Source organism: Vulpes vulpes, chromosome 5 (genome assembly GCF_048418805.1).
Source record: "Vulpes vulpes isolate BD-2025 chromosome 5, VulVul3, whole genome shotgun sequence".
Taxonomy (NCBI): Eukaryota; Metazoa; Chordata; class Mammalia; order Carnivora; family Canidae; genus Vulpes; species Vulpes vulpes.
In genome coordinates this window covers 123230775-123251766 of record NC_132784.1, presented here as the reverse complement: position 1 = coordinate 123251766, position 20992 = coordinate 123230775, and the positions used below count along the sequence as shown (strand labels likewise).

Genomic DNA, 20992 nt, shown 5'->3' with positions numbered 1-20992 from the left:
GTGGTACTGGCTCATCTGCAAATTCCTGCCAGGAAAAAAAGACATCTGCCTTTCATTTCTAAAAAGCCCTCTGGCTTTGATCCTGCATCTGCTGATTAATCCTCATCTTCTTAGAGGAGAAGAGGCCAACTCAGAAAACCTTGACTCTCCACACCAGGGCTCAACTAGCAAAACTAGAGCATCACTTCAGTTTGGCTGTCCAACGGATTCCATCTCAGTATCAACTTTTATTTGCAGCCCAGAGAAACACAGTGACCCACTAACCTCGAGCACAGATAGAATAAAATAGAAACCCTTGTGTGTCCATAAACTAGCAAAGCACCATACTAAGCCAAAATGCTCTGAACAGACCATCAGATCCATACAGAGGACCAGTGACTGGAACTCCTGAGACTTCCTGCAAAGGGGACTGCATGTTGTGAGTGCCAGTTCTCCTATTTATAAATTAACTTCCTCTTTCTTTCCCACATCTAGAAAAATGCAGTTTCTCTTCTTTGCCCAGCTGAGTAGTTCTCTCAGCCATTTTTAATGGGCTGCATTTTTAATGTAATCACTAAGTATGACTCTAAACTATTTCATAACCAGCACATGCCCTGAGAAAGCCAGGAGGAACCTATTTCTCTCCTTTCAACCTTAAGCATTAAACAGTATATCTGCAACCAAACCTATGAAGAACAGCAGCACAGCCTAGTGGCTGGCTCTGTTCCTCAATTTCATCATCTGAGATGTAAACTGAAGGTGCACCCCCCATCTCTGTAGATATGACAGAAATAAAAACACCAGCCTGATGCTCTGTTTCTAAGAAGTAATATTTCTTTGTAGCATTGTAAAATTATGTTTGACAATATTAATTGAACTTGCCATACCTCACCGTTCCAGGAGATATTTTGCATAGGAAAAACTCTTCTTTTTCTTCTACAACAATCTACTCACTGAAGACTCCACTTTTGGTCACCAACTGTGTGAGTTTCCCCACCTACATCCATCACTTCTCCAACACCACTGGGTGTCTTACAATTTAACTCAATTCTGACACTACCTACCAAGAAGCAGCACTGGATCCCAAAAGCTGCCTATAAATTGGAGGTTCCCAAGACCTCCTCCTCGGGTTTGATAATTCACTGGAGTAGCTCACAGAACTCAAGAAAACAGTTTACTTATTATATAATGGTTTATTGTAAAAGGATACAACTAAGGAATCGCCAGATGGAAGAGATGGATAGGAGCAGGCGTGGGGAAAAGGGCTGTTTCCAAGCGCTCCTCAGGCATAGCACCCTCCCACACCTTCACTGGTCATCCATCTCAGGAGCTCTCCAAACTCCTTCAGTTCTTTATGGAGGCTCCATTACACAAGCAGAATAAATTAAATCATTGGCCACTGGTCACTGAACTCAATCTCCAGCCATTCTCCCTTACCTCTGGAGGTGAGACGAGGGCAGGCAGTGAAAGTTCCAACCTTCTACAGGGTTGGTTCTTTATGCAACCAGCCCACAGCCTAGGTGCTTTCCAAAAAATCATCTCATTAACATAACTCAAGTGTAACTGAAAGGGGCTTGATATGAATAACAAAAGACATTCTTTTCACCGTTTTGCTCCGGAGCTATTTCAGAAACTGGGAACAAACACTAAATATAAAAAAATATGTCCCTATAGCTCTTATCACTTAGGAAATGACCAGGATTTTAGGAACTCTGTCCTAGGAATCACGGATGGAGACCAAATGTCTAGTATTTCTAGTTATATCATAGTATCACCTATGTACAAACTGAACTTTGCAAAATCAATTTCCCACATAACCAATTGGCATTATCTGGGACACACAGTTATCAAAGCGACACCCATCACTTTTAAAAATTGTAAGCTATTGTAATTTTGTTGATACTCTGGATCCCCAACAAACCTTTAGATGATTGTGGTTGTATTGGGAGGGTCAAGGAAAAAAGTTGTTTCTATTTCTTTAAGCAATTAATTATTCTCTCGTCCAATTAAAATAGTATTCTTAAGACACTTTTTAAGTGAAGAAGCATAATTAAATAAACAAGTCTCTGAATGGAGAAGAGCCCAGGTGCCCACGATCGTTTTCCCAATTGCTCAGGGGGCACTGAGAGCCCTCCTCATAGATACTTGCAGTAACACGATCGAGTTTGAGTGGACAGAACTGGGAAGGGCATAGAGAAGTCTTTCTGGTCTTCCCAGTCTCTGAGTCAGTTAATCTAAACAAATGACAAAAAGGTTTCCTTATTTTATAAAAAGAAACTAAGGATGTCTGGCTTTAAAAATACTTTGGTAAAAATACTCCATTTCTCCATTTGTGGTATGCTCATTCACCTATATCTTTATGTTCAAATAGGTTATTGTCTCTATATGCTTTTCAATCTTTTTGTGCTTCCTGTGGTCGGACAGTTTTAATAGTTTCTCACCATAACATCAAGGGTAATTTTAAGCCTTTAGTGAAAATTACCACCTCCCTGGAGAAAACCATGTTTTATGAAGGGTTAAAATCATTCATAGGGGATGCCTGGTGGCTCAGCGGTTGAGCATCTGCCTTTGGCACAGGTCATGATCCTGGGGTCCTGGGATCAAGTCCCACATTGGGCTCCTTGCATGGAGCCTGCTTCTCCCTCTGCCTGTGTCTCGCTCTCTCTCTGGGTCTCTCATGAATAAATAAATAACATCTTTAAAAAATAAAATCATTTGTAGGAAGGTCACTCTTGATAACACTGCTTTTAGGGCAAGGACCTTGTTTCAATATACTATTCAGGTAATTGTTTAAAGCTTTCTGGGAAACAATTTTATAATGTAAGGAAGCCTCTTGCATTTCAGGTGATAAAACTTCTAATTTAACTGGTTTATGCACGTTAAATGACATAGTCCTAGTTAAGTCCTATGTAAAGTACTCCACAGGAGAATTACTTGCAGAGAGAGCCGGAAGAAAATGCTTATCTAGTTTCACTTTGCCCTTCCCTCTCCGGACTCCTTATCACATTAGTCATCTACCAAGGAGAATGGAAGCCAGTGTGGTGAGAGTAAATAGAGGTCCCTTGGGCCTCGTGGAAAGTCTGGCAGCAAGCACACATTCATTCGAAAGGTAACTTGTGATTCAGGTCATAGGTAGTCAGAGCCAACTCCTGTAGCTGAATAAGCATGTTGAGAACAGTCCTATAACTGGGGCTGGGGGCGGGGGGGAGCAGAGGGTGGCATGTGCCACTGCAAGCAAGTCCATCGCAATATAATTAAGCTGGGACTTGGGGTAGAAGAAGTAGGTCAAAGGCAGCAGCTTCTAGTGAGGGGTATTGTGCAAACAGAAGTGGGGAAACAAACGAGAAAGATCAGAGCCAGGTGTCCTGTGTCCCCCGTGCTGAGTGACCAGGGCTGGGCTGGGGACTGGCCTAACCAAATCTAGTACCATCTCCTCCAGAGCCCAAGGCCCATCCCAGCAGGACCTTTGCTCCCCCGCCTGTCCATCGCATGTGCGTGGACAGGGTTGTGAAGAGATCTACGGCTCGAACTTGCGCTACATAACCCTTCCTACCATCATGTAGGCACATGTGGAGCAGAGAGCGATCTCCGAAGCAGGTTTGGGGATGCTTAATGGGAAACATCTGTCTGCAGGGCCAGATGCTAAAGATAATTAGGGGAGAGGAGAAAAAAGTGAGGAGATGGCAGGGTGACTATCAAAGAAAAAAACATGAATATAAAAACAACATTTTACACACAGAAATAAAAAAAAGAAAAGTGCAAAAATAAGCTACTTTGTTCTGAAGGAAAGCCAAGTCATATTCTTAGAATAAGCCAATGGGTAAAAAATTAAGAGAACCTTCACATCACTCCTTTACGTTTTTTTTTTAAAAAAAAGATTTTATTTATTTATTCACGAGAGACACACAGAGAGAGAGAGAGAGAGGCAGAGACACAGGCAAAGGGAGAAGCAGGTTCCATGCAGGGAGCCCGACTTGGGATTCAATCCCCAGACCTGGGATCATACCCTGAGCCAAAGGCAGACGCTCACCTGCTGAGCCACCCAGCTGTCCCAATTTTTAAATGAAAATACACAATGGTGCAAAGGTTATAGTAAAACTGAGAAACTCATAAAAACCTTGTAAGTTAATCACAACTTATTTTTGAATACCAATTTGCCAATAACAATCAAAAGTTTTAAAATTGTCATAGTCTTCGCCCAGTAAAACTCCTGGACATTTAACCTTGGAGGAATAAACCAAATATAGACATTACATAGACATCACATGTATCTATGTAAAAATATTCACTGCAACATTATTTTTAATAGCAATTTTTTTAATGCGGGCTGGAGACAGAGTAAATGTCTCGAAACAGAAAAATGATTAATTAGGACACAATAACCCAGCAGAATCTTATGGAGCCATGAGAGGTCATAACTACAAAGTTCACATAGTAGCAGCACGAAAAATGATATAATTGGCAATCTTTACTAAATATCTCTGGATGGTTGTCATTACTAGGTAAAATATTACAAAGGCCAGGAGGAAACGGGGGTGGGTGGGGGAGCTGAAAGTTGATCTGTCAGGAACTGTAGAATTATGGGTGACATTACTTTCTCTTTAAAATTTTCTTCACTGGCTTATTGTGTGTCCATCAAACATATTATGGGTTTGGTAGGGCTAGTGATAAAAGCAGAAACCATACAATGAAAAGATGGAGGCTCTTAAGAACTTTTTCAGCTTTTTTTTTTTTTTAAGATTTTATTTATTTGAGAGAGAGAGCAGGAGTGGGAAGGAAAGGAAGAAGCAGGCTCCCTGCTGAGCAAGGAGCTCCATATGGAGCTCAATCCCAAGACCCTGAGATCATGACCTGAGCAGAAGGCAGACGCTTAACCAGCTGAGTCACCCAGGTGCCCTAGAATTTTTTCAGTTATTAATCAAACCTTTCTTTTCCCTTCATCCTCCTCCCTTTGGAGAGCTCCACAGTGGTCTCAGGCTGGGGCCTAGAACCATCACTTGTCAGCCTCCTTGCAGGACCCTTCTTAGGCCTGAAAGCCAGAACTGCTAAACCTACCCCGGTTGGCCCTCTCTCACTGCCCATGCACCACCATGACCTCAACCTTACGGGTTTCAGCTTTTCCCCAGCTGCCCAGGCCTCACCTGCCCTTCATGGATCCAAAAGCATCAAATGTAAATAAAAGAGCGGCAGTGCAGCGAGCTGTCTGCTGCCAAAAGTTGAGATTTCCCACTACACACCAAGCTATAATTAACAGGAGGTGATGCCAAAAACAACAAAGGAGCTTCAAGGAAACTGCTAAAACACTCTCCAGTTTTTAACTACATACACATTCTTTTCTACTCACCCACCCTTTTCTATTCTCCCTATTGTACTCAGAAACTCTTCTGAAACCACCAGATTACAGAAAGACACTAATCGCTACTGCTTAGTGGCAGGAAGGAGGTGTGCAGAAGCTTCACAGAGACCACATACAGAGAGACAACATAGGTCACTTTTGAAAAAAGAGAAAAGTTGTTCTTAGAACCAGAAGGAAATTAGATAATCCCAGCCCAGGTTACTTAATGGGTTTCAGACTGTGTGTGTATTTGTGCGTGCATGCGTGCATGTTGAGAGGATACAAATGAAGTAAGAAGCAGCTACCAGGTCCTCTAAGGACAATCTACAGGAACCCCTCCAGTGTGAACTGGTTTGAGGCGGCATGGAAAAGACGAGTTCTGTATGGTTTCCGTTGAGCCCCATCATTCTCTATCTTCAGAAAACTTCCCTCTCCAAAGAGTATTCCTAAAAAATTGCCATAATATCATCCTCAGTTACTACTCAACTCCCGAGGAAGGATTTTTTTTAGAGAACTAACCCTGTCCCTTACCCCCCATCCTCCCTTGACTGTTTGCAAGCCCTTTGGGAACCACCATGATACTCGAGGCAGCAGAGCTGGAACTCCAGTCAGGTGTGGAAACCAGCAAGGAAGCCATATGCACGGTGTGTTTTGTCCTTCTCTGTAAGGACTTACCTTCATGAAAGGCAATGTGATCTCTTCTGTCACAAGGGTTATTCCAGGAATTTCCTATGGTGGGGGAAAAACACACACACATGACTGCTAAATGTATCAAGCACCACAAGCTTGAGCCTCCAGGAAGTGTTTTCTGCACAGACAGAAGCTGAGGGCAGCTCCCAGTTTGCTAACCTCTACTTTAAATAAACTTTGGGGTTTATAAATAACAGGGAACACAACCCATCTCTTGCGTTGGGAAGGGAAATATTCTTTAAAGTTATGATTACAATAGAGGACAGTGTCTCTGAAGGAAAGGAGAAGCCTATTAGGAATACAGAGCAAATAATATATTATTTACACATTTCTATTTAAAAACAAATGAGGCAAACTACATTTGCACCATCAAATAAGGGAGACATGTTCCTTCCTTATTTTATTGCTTCTTCCTCCCTCTTCTTTTTTTGCTTAAATGTATTATGTTGTAGTTGGCCCCTGCCTCACTAGAAGGAAGCAAAATTGTCCTTCATTCAGTTATTTTGGAAGTGTATTTCTGTATCAGTTGTGTAGACTAGCCTCTCAACTACTGAAAAAAAAGAAGATACATGAGAAAATAATTCAGAAGGTGTTATGTAGAAATAAAATCTAGTGACATCAGAGAGGGAGAAAAACCATGACAGATTCTTAACTACAGGAAAGAATCTGAGGGCCACTAAAGGGGAGTTTGGTGGGTGGATAGGGTAACTGGCTGATGGGAATTAGGAGGGCACGTGATGTAATGAGCTCTGTGTATTATACACAACTGATGAATTACTGAACACTACATCTGAAACTAATGATGTACTATGTGTTGGCTAATTGAATTTAGATTTAAAAAAAAGAAAATCTGGTATTTGTTTAGAACTTAAATGTACTAGATTTTTACTGACACCCAATGTTCCTGTGGAAAGGAGCACCACAGCAATGGAGAAATAAATTTCCAGAATATTAAAAAAAACTGAGTTGTCCACTGTGATCACAGAAAGCCTGTGTTGAGAATGCATTTTGTGTTTCACTTATCACTACTTGGTAAGAGAAGATAATTCAAAAAAGTATTAAAATTTCACTAAGCTTTAGGTTATAAAAGGCATCTTAAGATAGGTATAACAAGGGACACGTGGGTGGCTCAGTAGTTGTGTGCTTGCCTTTGGCTCAGGGAGTGATCCCAGGTCCTGGGATTGAGTTCTGCATCGGGCTCCCTGCATGGAGCCTGCTTTTCCCTCTGCCTGTGTCTCTGCCTCTCTCTCTCTCTCTCTCTCTCTCTCTCTCTCTCTCTGTGTGTGTGTGTGTGTGTGTGTGTGTGTGTGTCTCCTGAATAAATAAAATATTAAAAAAAAAAAAAGTAACCTACTCCAACCACCTGAAGTTTAGAGCAACATGGTTAACCCTAAAATAAGCTCAGTATAAGTATAACCCTAAAATAAGCTCAGTATATGGTGGTTATAACTGTGGGTTGTTTCTATTATACTCTCACAGGACTTCCTGCCATCACTCTCTCTGTCTGTAACAGCTCCTCCGCCCCAGTCATGAGAAATGCCAAAGTGAGGAATTGCCTGTCAAGATGAGCCTCTCACAAGACATCCAGTTAACATGTGCTCCATCTTTACACAACTCTGGGAACTAGGGGGGTTCCCAGTCCTCACCTCCCAGACACAGACATGGAGGATGATAGGGTTGGGTGGTGAGGGAAGGACACAGAGAAGAGCATTTCCTGACTCCTCGTGGCTTAACCTGCAAACTTCCTGCCACATCACCATAGAGGCTGCATGTATATTCACATGAGTTCTCAAAGCAAACAGTGAGGACTCAGAGAAAAACCAGCTCACCTTTTCCTTGTTATTCTACAGTGAGACAAGAAAACTTAATAACTCATAACAGTAAAAGGCAGAAGGGCTTTTAGGAAAACGCTACCCCTGTGCATACCGAACATTCAGAAACAAATCAGACATATCTGACTATTTAGATAGTCTAAATACAAAATGGGCAAGTGTCACAAGTTATCCCAGTACGTATTCTCCAATGTCTGTGTTAGTAGAATTCAATTTATTTTTCTAAATGCCTTTTTGATACAAACCTCTGCCTTGAGACTAAGCATATAGTTCTAACATTTAAGTAGGAAAGAAGAAACCTTTTTCAGGAGCAGCTGGTACATGATTTTCACTTTCTGATCCAACAAATATCAGTTTACTATACCACGTTCAAGAGAAAATAAACAATATGTTAGCTCAGCACTCTCAACTGAAAAATAGGAAGGACGGACCAGAAGGAGGAAAAGATTGAGGGCAGTGAATTTGCTTGAGATTACTAACTTTCACTGATCTTGCAGCTCTACCATTATTACAGATTTTCCTTATGAGGCTCGGAAAAGGGGTCAATCTACTTAGTAAATAGAACAGCTTACAATGACAGCAGTGGTCTGGCCATTTCTCATTTATAAAAACCTAAGGAATATTTTAATACACTCCAGTAGCTAAAAAAAAATTAAAATGCCATTTGAAGATGACTTATTAAATAAGAGGCTTATTTCTGCTTAGCAGTAAGAAGAGTAATACATATTCAGTACTTTCTCCTTTGATTCTCCTATTTTATATAAATACCTTTGGCAAACAGCAAAGATTCACTATTGTTTTGCTGCCAGAAAACTCCAACTCAGATCCTCATCAGTCAACACAAATGAAATCACAGCCATGGGTATTGTGACAGGGATGTCCTACAACTTACCCATGACTGTGAATCAATTTTAGTTACATAAAGAATACAAAGTGTTAACTTACTGTATTCCAAGTGAGCACTGAGGAATATGGCAAAAGTTTATCTATGTTACTTGTCTCTGGATATATGCTCCAATATGAAGAAGCTGAGTAGATTTTTGAAAGAAAAAAAAAAGACAGGGTTTAATAAGAATAACAAGGCAGTAGACACTGCAATTCATCAAAACAATCAACCCCCCAAAAAGGTTTTATTGCCTTATCCTCCTTTTGAAGATATTCAAAAGGCTAACTTTATGGTTCTACCTTATGAAATGTTCAGGTTCTGTTCTTTACAATGAGAATAATTTTTAAAAAATTAGTTGGCATTTCTGCCTAACCCAAAGTGACATTATACCATTATACACAGAACCAGCCAACACAAGAAGTTTTTATATCTTGCCAGGGGGGAAGAAAATCACTAATAAGGTTAGAGAATCAAGATCATATTGAATCTCATCAGTCTCTGAACTGTCGTAGCTTCTCACAAGACCACGAGAGAATGAAATTTAATTAGCTGCCAACTGAAATAGAGTAGGGGAAAAAAAAGCTTCTAACCAACATTTTGACAGATTGAGGCATTATCAATTTGCTGTTTTCCTTCCTGCAAAAAGGTCAAGGACTCAACTTAATATGCACCATCAGCAACACCTACCAATTATAAATTCCTGAATGAGGTCAAATGAATGGCAGGTGGAAATGTTCTCAGAAATCCACTGAATAATCTTTAAAAAGAAAGAAGACGATTCTGTTGGTATTTACATCTGCACCCAGCCCCCACCATCAAAGAAGTACAAAATACACGTGAATCTTTTAAAATTCTGTATCTATTTTGGAACTGTCGAAGAATACACTCACTTCTCTTCGAGACACGTAACACAAAGACTGTGGCTTAAGCAGTATTATAAATCAGGTCCATTTTACGTATCTTTTTTCATAAATGCCCTTGGTCGAAATCCAAATAAGCTTTCCACCCCTTGTTTGTTTGTGCTAGGGTAGGTCATGTTATATAGCAAAGTACCAATATGAAGAGCTGTGGGATACAGAAGAAAACCAAACCAAACCAAATCACAGCACAAAGCCTGAAGGCAGCAGGTCTGGGTTTGAATCCAGCTTAGACAACAGTGTGAACACTGTCACACCACTTAACCTTTGTGAACATCACTATGCAGTCCTCCCAAAGGCAAGCTGTAACAAGTCTATCTCCACAACCATCCTCACCTGCTAGTGTACCGAAATTCCTTGTTCCCACTCTAGAAATGAAGGATACTGCTACCAGTAAGTTGTTTTTATTTCGAAATCTATTCATGCTGGTTGTACTTATCTTCACAATTAGGTAATTTAATAAAATATCATCATAAGGGAGTGAAATATGGATGCAAAAAGACTGTTGTTTGCTCAATAAAAGTTTAATGCTTTGGAAAGATTCAAAGGCATGTATGTCTAAAACACTAAAAAAACTTCGTGTGAGACAACTGTAAAGATTAGAAAAAATTGCCCAATATATACGGATTATTTTGAAGGGATCTTTAAAAATATGGCTCTCAGGTTAAAAGAAGAAGAAAGTAGTAGGGTTAAGGAAAAAAAGGAAGAAGAAACTAACAGGAAGTAAGAGACAACACATTACTAGTTTTATGTAAGAAAAATGATTTTGAACTCCAACCAGATAATACACAAAGGAAGGGTCTTAATCTACGTCAAAAGAGACGTTTGTTTTAGGTTAAAATAAAATGTTTAAGGTATCTTTTCTTCAATTACCCAACCACCCATTGGTCCTAATCAATTCTAATAGGGGGGTTTCTCCAACTTCACAGGATAGCTGTAAAATTAAATGACAAAACATGTAAAAGTGCTTCATAAATTAAATCATGCTATATAAATATATTTACAAATATATTTATTAATAAATGAAATAAAATCAATAAATAAAAATATTTAATATTTACTTATTACAATGTAATATACATTGTGATGTATATTACAATAAATTAATATTTATAATAAATATATGCCAGTAGATTTTAGTTCTTCTGATACTATAAACCAAATATAGACCAGGAAAAATGTAGGTATTTGAGAAACTATTCAGTATTTACTGAACACTTTCTTGGAATGTTACTGATGTACCTAATATTTAGCACAGTATGGAAAAGAAGAGTCAGAAGAACAGACATGCTCATAGTCTGAGGTCTGACTGGGGTCCATATAAAAGAATCACAAGAAGAGAACACATTCAAATCAGGACACAAACCATAAACTTCAATTAATTATTGCCAAATAAAAGTGACTTCTATTCATTTCAACCACACATATATACAGTTGGTGTCTATTTGCCAATTTTTAAACTGAAGCTACATCACCACCTTGGCTTCCAGGAACCGGGGGTCTCGGCCACAGGAGAGCACACAGTGCAACACGGCCATCTTCTCACAGTCTAGCTGAGTGTTCCATAGGAACTGTAATAAATAGGACTGGTTGAGGAGTGCCCTATAGAGCTTTCCAGAACACCAATCCAGTACCAGGGACCCTGAGAGTGACTGTAAAGGACTATGAGGTAGCATATCAACCACTTCATTGTTTCCTGGCAGAAAAAAAAAAAAAAAAAAAAAAGGAGGTCAGCAAATAAAAGAAACCTCTCTCACCCAAACATAAACACGGCCAAGATAAACCCAAATGGACAACATTCATGAGGGAAAAACTACAGCCATACCTGTCAGAAACAAACTGTGGCAGATCAGGTCTGGATGCTGAATGTTGAGCAGATGAAAGAAATGACCAGGTAAGTAAACAGCCACATAATAATCTAGAAGAGAGAGCTATAAGTTATCTGCATGTAGCAAGAGCTGCACAGGCAAATGTAAAGCCCAGAATGTCACAGTATCCCTATTTTTCTTTGAACCATTTAAATACAAAAGTTTTAATCAACGTAATAATAAACCATCTGATGTCGGTACATTTCATCTTACTAGCCAGATCTCATTTATTTCTATCTGTGGCTAATTTTCTTCATACGTTTAGCCAGGGTTATCTTAACTGATATCTATAATTTTGTTTCTAAGTGAAGTGTGGCTTCATACGAACCTACATGGCCTCAGAAAGCAAATTAGAAAAAAAAAATACCAAGCAAAATGAATTATTCCTTTTTCTGGTAGGCTGGGAATAGCTTAGAAGGGGATTTCCGTCCTAGTTTCTGCCATTTGGGGGAAGCTCTAAAATTTTGTTTCCTATGTTTGCCCATTCATCATCATCATCACTATCATCACTATCATCATCATCGTTTCACTTAGAGAACCCTTAAATCAACAATCATCACAACAATCTCTGCAGTCATTCTAACACATTGTGAGGTACTAGTGTATTTCCTTGCATAGTGAGCTGCCGAGAATTCACACCTTCACGGTCCCGGTATCAGATAATTTTGTACCGAGAACACTTGTACACAGATTGAGACAAGGTGTAAAAATAGATTTCTGGAGAATGGTAAGGTGGAAGTAGCCCTTGCCAATAACGTTTCACATGCAATAGCAGTGAATTTCATATAGATGACACATTTAGATTATAAGTGAGCCAGCTGGACTCTTTTTTCTTAAGAAGCAAAGAAATATATGCTAATCATTTGCATTGAAGGCTTTCGGAGGAAAGGAAAGAGGATGTAAAACTCAGATCCATTGGGGCAGTCCCAGTGGCTCAGCGGTTTAGCGCTGCCTTCAGCCCAGGGTGTGATCCTGGAGACCTGGGATCGAGTCCCACGTTGGGCTCCCTGCATGGAGCCTGCTTCTCCCTCTGCCTGTCTCTGCCTCTCTCCCTCTCTCTCTCTCAATCTCAATCTCTCTCATGAACAAATAAATAAATATCTAAAAAAAAAAAAAAAAAAAAAACCTCACATCCATTGACTTAAGTAAGTGTCCTCTTGATCACTGTGGATTAAGTGATGTTAAAATGAGTAGCTCAAACGGTTGCAATAATGTTCTTCTTATGGCAACATTTAAGTAGAAAACCATAAATAATGATATAGTAAGGTACAGTCAAAACGGTTTGGGTATCAAATGACCTAAATTAACTTCTAGCCCTAGCATTTAACCAGCTAATTAGGGTGATAACTATGTCCCTGGAAGAGGAGGCATTTGGAAATATAAGAGGGTATTTCAAGTTGTCACAATCATTGGAGTGGAAGGAGGAGTCCTACTGCTTTTTTGGTGGAGGTTGTTAAATCCCTCAAAGCGCAGGACACTCTCACACAAAAAGTATCATCTCATAAAAAATGTCAACAGTACCTGTGGTAGGCCAAATGATGACCCTCAAAGACGTACATGTGCGAATCTCAGAGCTTGTGAATATGTTACCTGAAGTGATAAAAGGCACTTGGCAGATGGGATCAAGGATCTTGAGATTCGAAGAGTACCATTATGCAAGTGGATCCAAGTAACTCCAATTATGTTTATAGGAGGCAGACAGAGGGAGATTGGGCTACAGAGAAGATCATGTGGGGATGAAAGGGATGGGAGTGATGTGGTCACAAGCAAAGAAACACTAGCCTCGAGATGCTGGAGGAGGCCAAGGATGAATTCCTCCCCAGAGTCTCTAGAAGGAACCTTTTCTACCCATACTTTCACTTTAATCCCTCAAAACTCATTTCAGAACTCTGATATCCAGAACCAGAAGACAATGTTTATGTTGCTTTAAGCCCTAAATGTGTCATAATCTGTTATGGCAGCAGTAAGAAACTAACACAGGGCCCCTGACAAGAGACACTCAAAAGAGCCTGGGTACACATCTCAGTCTTTCTGAGCTTCAGTTTCATTATCTGTAAAATGAGGATAACATCATCAGCAGAATTGTAAGGATCAAGATAATTGAAATAACATGCTTAACATATAGTATTCATTTTTAAAATGGTAGCTTTTTATTTACAAACATATCTTATATAGAGGTATTTGGGTTCATGGAAAACTTCCCCCAACTCTATTCTTTAATATTTTTTAAGATTTATTTATTTATTTATGATAGACAGAGAGAGAGAGAGAGAGAGAGAGAGAGAGAGGCAGAGACACAGGAGGAGGGAGAAGCAGGCTCCATGCAGGGAGCCCGATGTGGGACTTGATCCTGGACCCCGGGATCATGCCCTGAGCCGAAGGCAGCACTCAACTGCTGAGCCACCCAGGCGCCCCTATGCTTTTATATTTTAATTAATATAAGTCCCTTTTGAAGGGAGAAGAAATGTTGGGAAATATCAGGAAGGGAGACAGAACATAAAGACTCCTAACTCGGGGAAACGAACTAGGGGTGGTGGAAGGGGAGGAGGGCGGGTGTTGGAGGGGAATGGGTGACGGGCACTGAGGTGGACACTTGACGGGATGAGCACTGGGTGTTTTTCTGTATGTTGGTAAATTGAACACCAATAAAAATTAATTAAAAAAAAAAGTCCCTTTTAATCGGTTGACAATTCAGGACAACTGCATATAATTCATAAGAAAAAAACGACATCACTCAAAAAGCAATACTGTTGTCATAAAAACTACCTCTGGAATAGTTTTAATCTTGGATATAATTTTGTGCCGAGAAGATGAAATGCTTTTAAGAAGGAAAGATAACTTATGTAAGAGCCTATTTTTACAAAGCTCTAGTATTTCTGCTGGCTCCACAGTCCAAAGACCATAGATTAAATCATGCCTGCCCTTTTCTAGAGTCATTCTCAAGGGGAAAAAAAGGAAGGCTACCTTTGACCTCACGAAATGCTGGAGTTTTTTTAGTGGAAAGTTTCCCACATCACTCTTGAGATGGGATGTTGATGTAGCATTCTCTGATAAGAATCAAGTCTCAGACCCAGGAAACCTTATATTTATCTCTCTTACCACAGGAAGCAGTAGAATCAGGCCTCTCTAAGGCAATTTCCCACAGGTTCAAAGCTCATGTTAACATTTACCACATACTGGCCCACTCAGCATTCACTATCTTACCTCATCTACAGTATTGTTCAAAAGAAAAATCTTTTTTATAAACTTTATCATTTTCATTCTCATCTTGCCATCTCCCCTCCCATCACAGCTTCCTAAACCTTTGTCATAATAGTCGACAGACTGGGGAACAGGAAGAGGGGAATGTTATCAAAGAATCACGTGCTCTACACCTGAAGCTTTTCTTTTCTGAATACTGTGCCATGTCCTGTAGGTGGGCAAGTAATAGGCCTGTTATTTGGTCTTGTGCTAACCTCTTTGTGCCCCTCATCCTAACTGACATGGAAAAGCCACTTTCCGTAGGTTGGTACAATAAACCCTCTCTTGATTTTCTTCATTATAGACTCCATTAATATGTTCAAACCTAACACTCAAGTTCCCTTACCATATTTACTCAGGGAAAAATCAACACATTCGAGCTGATCCGTGAATCATTTATCGGACTTGGAAGCTCTTAGCAATTAGCAACGGGGAATGGACAATGTCTCAAAGACCTTTGTCCTCTCTAGAATCAAGGGACAAGATGTATTATTTCTCATAGGCTTTTAGGGAATGCCCCACTCACTGTCATCACTTTTTTTTAAAGATAGATAGATAGATAGATAGACAGACAGATAAATCTATCTGAGAGAATGAGAGAGAGCACATGCGAACAAGTGGTGGGAAGAGGAAGAGGGAGAAGCAGACTCTCCGCTGAGCAGGGAGCCTAGCATGGGGCTCGATTCCGGGACCCCAATATCATGACCTGAGCTAAAGGCAGATACTTAACCAACTGAGCCACCCAGGTGCCCTGTTATCATTTTTTATACTAACAAATGGCTTTTTTAGTATTACTACTAAAAACATAGGAAAGCTCACAGCCTAGGTTCTCTATAAAGGGAGATGCATCCCTTTCCAAAAGGCTGACCTGAATGGGGGACACAAACATATCCATTAGGATTGGTCTATAGGTCTAGAAAAAGATATAGGTCAGGAAAAATATATTATAAAAATGTTAACTAACTTAATACAGCTGACCCTTGAACAACAGAGAAATCAGGAGTGCTAAGGTTTCCAGAAAAAAACCTTCCCCTATCAGGCTTCATAAAGGCCAGTGGTTATCATCACAATCCAAGTCCTAAAGAGGCAGGAGAAAATGGGGCACACAGGCAGCAAAATGAGATATAGAAGGCTGAGTATCACCTGTACTAGAAAGGAGAGTCAGAGCAGAGAGATGCACCTCTCTCTCACTCACCAAGGTTGAGAAAAGTAAGGCCCTTAGTCACAAGTGAGTCAACACTCCCAAGAGCAGCAGTGAAGGTCTTGCTGTGCCCTGCGGAGAGAGAACAGGAAACCAAGGAAAGAATGGTAAGAAACAAATAGCCGGAATTCCACCCAAGGCTATTATTCTATGTGATACTCTTAATATTCAGGAGCTGTGAAATTGACAAACCAAGAGTCTCTGATTTCTGGATTTCACGGTTCTCCATCATTCTCTAAAAGCCAGCTCGGAAGGTAGATCACACTGCAATCGGGACCCAGTAATTGTTCTGGGCTTAGTATATAATATTAGATCTTATAAGGTGGGCTGTATGGGGACAGAAGGATCTAAAGGAATCTACCTCAGGATCCAAGAGATGGAGGAGACCAGGTGGCTCAGTGGCCCTCACGGTTTACTGTACCTTCTTACCATCATTAAGATCCTCTGAGACTTCTCTCAATCACTTAGGGTAGTAGACTCTCTCTTCACTCTCCACTTTTCTAACTCTTCATCAGAATTAGTAACTCTTAATAAAACTTTCACGGAAGTTTTATTTATGGTTTTAACCATTATATTAATCATTAGAAAAATCTATGAAAACTTTCCACAAAAGAAAAATCCAACTTATGCTATTAAAGCATGTCTACCTTCATTATTAAGGTGTTAAACTTTTTTTACCTAGATTTTTAACTTCTGAAGATACTGTTAGATAGTCCTGCAAAATAAACTCTAATATGGCCTGGCATAGTTATTTTAGTTTAAAAAATTTCAAATTAAAAAAAATTAATTCTATCCACAGTATGTACTACATGAACTAATTTTAAAGAACTAAACAAGTAAAATAAATATGCCTTAGCATGATTCAGACTAAAACTATTACAGGTACACTGGCCAACTATAGAACTGAAAAAGCTTGGATATTTACTCCTCCCCCCAGGCTGACTGCTGACAAATCAGTTTCCTGGGCTGCAAATATGTGAAACAAAATAAAGGTATCTTAGGTCTAAGACCTGTTGAGATGAGAGATGATGGAAGCTTTTAACTAAAACTCTGTGTAACCCTATAAGTTAAATATATTGATGTTTTCCAACTAGTAATAATAAGAAAGCAAGCAAACACATTTTGGACAAATATGTCCATAAGTATTGGTCTAACTATAAGCCTAGAAAAAATATAGGTCAGGAAAAAATATATAAAAATATTAGCTAACTCAATATAGTTGACCCTTGAACAATAAAGAGATTTGGGATGCCAATCCCTGAACAGTCAAAAATCCATGTATAAGTTTTTAGGGAGTCAAAAGTTAACTACTAATAGCCTACTGCTGACCAGAAGCCTTTCTGAAAACATAAACTGTCAATTAACACATATTTTATATGTTACTTATATTGTATACTGTATTATCATAGTAAAGAAAAATGTTATTAAGAAAAATCATACAGAAGAGAAAATACATTCACAGTACTATACTGTATTTTTGGAAAAAACCCCGTATATAAGTGAATCTGCACAGTTCAAGTTCATGTGGTTCAAGGGTTAACTGTATTTTTCATTAGTGAATTTCTCCAGGAAACATGTATTACAGAAGTATAGAATGTACTGATAAACTTATTACAAGGTAATAAGACTTCTAACTTGTGGAAGAGTGATTATGTAAAAATAAAAAATCAAGAATAAATGACATGTACCTTTATGAAAGTAAAACACTGAATACGTGATTTTTTCCCAAGAGTCAAACTTCGGACTGTAACATACACACAAACTTCCTAGAAGTAAGAAGGTATTTATTAGAGGTGAAAAGAACCATAGACAAATAAGAAGTTTCCTAAGCCACTTAACCTTACTTCTATTCCTTTAGATGTTTCTACTTCAACTTACCTCATAGATTATTCCCAAATTCTAGAACTGGTTTATTAACAAGCTGCTAAGAAATTTTAATTCGTTACTTGGCACACACATATGTATTGTGGTGAACTATGGAAGGAGAGGAAAATGAATAGAGATACACTCCTGCATATAAAATCATGGGGGGATCCCTGCATGGCTCAGAGGTTTGGCACCTGCCTTCGGCCCAGGGCGTGATCCTGGAGTCCCAGGATCAAGTCCCGTGTCGGGCTCCCCGCATGGAGCCTGCTTCTCCCTCTGCCTGTCCCTGTCTCTCTCTCTCTCTTTCTCTCATGAATAAATGAATAGAATCTTTAAAAATAAAAATTAAAAAAATAAAAATAAATGAAATCATGGGAATCTAGAGAAGTTTACAGAGGAGATTCTCCTAATATACATATATTGCCCTGCTCTCTCATTTAGCTTGTCTTCTGGCCATTACTAATCATTATAAACCTGGGTTTATCAAAATGCATCTCCTCTTTAAAGAGAGTCTCCAGGGCAGCCCCAGTGGTGCAGCGGTTTGGCGCTGCCTGCAGCCTGGGGTGTGATCCTGGAGACCCGGGATCGAGTCCCACGTCGGACTCCCTGTGTGGAGCCTGCTTCTCCCTCTGCCTGTGTCTCTGCCTCTCTCTCTGTGTCTATGACTAAATAAATAAAATCTTAAAAAAAATAAAATAAAGAGAGTCTCCAGCCTTATTTTTATCTGGAATTGGAAGGCAAACTGGGGTAGTAAGAACAAGTGTGTGTTGGCCCATACCCACCCATATTTGGGTCACGAGAGCTTTGGCCGAAGTGCAAAGGACAGTGCTCCTGGCACAGTAGTCCTTCCAGATGTGCCCTGACACCTTCCCTTACCCCATCACTCCAGAACACCCTCAGGCTTCACACTCTCTGGAATATGAGGAATATTCCAATGTGGAATATGTCCATCATCTCTAGCAGCTGTTGCCAGATATGTAGGCTAGATAAACTCAACAAAGACCTACCAAGGAGGGCATTATGCTGAAGCTGAGAATTTTAGTGCTAACATTTATATGATTATGTGAAACAGGAGATTTCCAGGGTGGAAAGGAACTTGACTGGGTCTAGAGTGCTGGGTTCTACCTCCAGAGCTAAGATTAACTAGCTGTGTAAATTCAATCATTACCTCAGTGAACAGCAATATTTCCTCTGTTATACTTCACTAGGTCCTTTATCAAAGAATCATGGTGGCAAAAAAAAAAAAAAGGGGGCCAATCTTCTCTAAGAAGGCTATTAAGGACATTAATGAGCACTCTGTTATAATGGTTATCATTTGTGACCATTTTTAATGACATTTAAAACCAAACCATAGGGATGCCTGGGTGGCTCAGGGGTTGAACATCTGCCTTTGGCTCAGGGCGTGATCCCAGGGTCCTGGAATCAAGTCCCACATCGGGCTCCCCATGGGGAGCCTGCTTCTCCCTCTGCCTATGTCTCTGCCCCTCTCTCTGTATCTCTCATGAATGAATAAATAAAATCTTATAAAAAAAAACCCATAACATATTGTTAGAAGTATATTTTATTGCAATATCATTTTTTAAGTTTTCTTTTAGTTATTTAAGAGAGAGAGAGAGATAGCAAGAGAGAGCATGAGCAGGGAGGAGAGGGAAAAGCAGGCTCTCCATGAGCAGGGAGCCTGACCCAGGGCTCCATCCCAGGACTCCAGGATCATCACCTGAGCCAAAGGCAGACGCTTAACCCACTGAACCACCCAGGCGCCCCTATTGCAATATCTTAAATGCAAAGTAACAAAAAGAAACATTTTCTCAGGTAAAAAATAGTTAATTCTGTTAGATGTAAAATTACTGTTATGGTTACTGAGTACACAATAATAACTTCTCTTTAAAATTACAGCAGACTCACTAAGAATCAAAGTAACACTATACTAAAGCACAAACAAAAAATAGTAATTATAACAGTTAAAAAAAGTTCCATGTACCACTCTGACTACTTTCATAAAGTAAACATACTACCAGCAAAAAACTACTGGTTTAACCTGTCCTTTTATGTTCTATGATCACAAGGAGAAAGAAATTTTTAGCAAACATAGTTAAAAACTTTAGCCTGTTAATCACAAAATAAAAAATGTTTAAAGGCACCATATTTTTCCTTTCAAATTAGCAAAAGTTTTAAAATGATAATCAATTCTGTCAAGGTAGCAGTAGGAAGAACATTCTCAAATAATAAAAAAGAGAACTAGTACAACCCCTCGGAAATACAGTTTTGTAGAGGATTAAATATATTCATACTATCGACCCAAATTCTTCTTGTAGGACTCTATCCTGAGGCATGAACATGAAATGTCAACAATATAAAGAAGATTATATCCTCTATTTTAGCCAAATCCTCCATATACCATCCTTTAGAGAATGGAGGTCATCATTTTTCTTGTTTTGAAGAAAATTACAGTGAGGTGTAGAATGATGTACCTGATTACATACACCAAGAGCCATCTTCAGATCTCATAAGCAAATATTTCCAAGTTAGGTTGTGACTTAGTTCCCTTTCCCAAGCCCAAAGGGGAAAAAATAATATTAAAGACACAGCAAGGTGACATGGGATGTGATGGGACTCTGCAAACCTGTCCCATTGATAGAATTTTCTTTGATAATTGAAATATTTTATATCTGTGCTGGCTAAATTGGTACTAGCCACATGTGACTATTGAAGCACTTAAAATGTAGCTATTATGACTGAGGAACTATTTTTTTTTAACTTTAATTAACTTAAATAGCCACATGTGGCTACCATGTTGGACCATCCAGCAATGGAGCACTGGTTCTCAACCTTGAGAGTATATTGAACTCACCTGAGAGTCACAGATTCTCAAGCTCCCCATTACATCAACTTAACCAGAATCTCTGAAGGTAAGACTCAGGCATCAGTATTTATTTATTTTTTTTTAGGGAGAGAGAACGAGTACTGGGGGAGGGGCAGAGGGAGAGAGAGAATCCAAAACAGGCTCCATGCCCAGTGAGCAGACCCTATGCGGGGCTCTCTCTCACGGCCCTGAGATCGTGACCTGAGCCAAAAACAAGAGTTAGATGCTCAACTGACTGAGCCATCCAAGCACCACAGGCATCACTATTTTTAAAATGTGCCTGGGGTAGCATGCTTGGCTGGTTCAGTTGGTGGA

The 20992-nt window shown here is 39.5% G+C and overlaps 1 protein-coding gene across 13 annotated transcripts in view; it reads right to left on the bottom strand.

Annotated features, from left to right (window-relative positions):
* Positions 1-20992, bottom strand: part of GSAP (gamma-secretase activating protein) — an 85225-nt gene that overhangs the window by 24474 nt on the left and 39759 nt on the right. For all 13 annotated transcript variants that reach the window (XR_012001837.1, XR_012001838.1, XR_012001839.1 and 10 more), the window contains 7 exons: positions 17637-17714; positions 15943-16020; positions 11465-11557; positions 11118-11335; positions 9410-9479; positions 8782-8864; positions 5990-6043 (listed from right to left, as the gene is read on the bottom strand). Coding sequence is in view for 9 of the 13 variants with exons in the window: in XM_072759899.1 (XP_072616000.1) it covers positions 5990-6043; positions 8782-8864; positions 9410-9479; positions 11118-11335; positions 11465-11557; positions 15943-16020; positions 17637-17714 (674 nt within the window). In the remaining 4 variants the exon portion in view is untranslated. The remainder of the gene's footprint in view (positions 1-5989; positions 6044-8781; positions 8865-9409; positions 9480-11117; positions 11336-11464; positions 11558-15942; positions 16021-17636; positions 17715-20992) is intronic.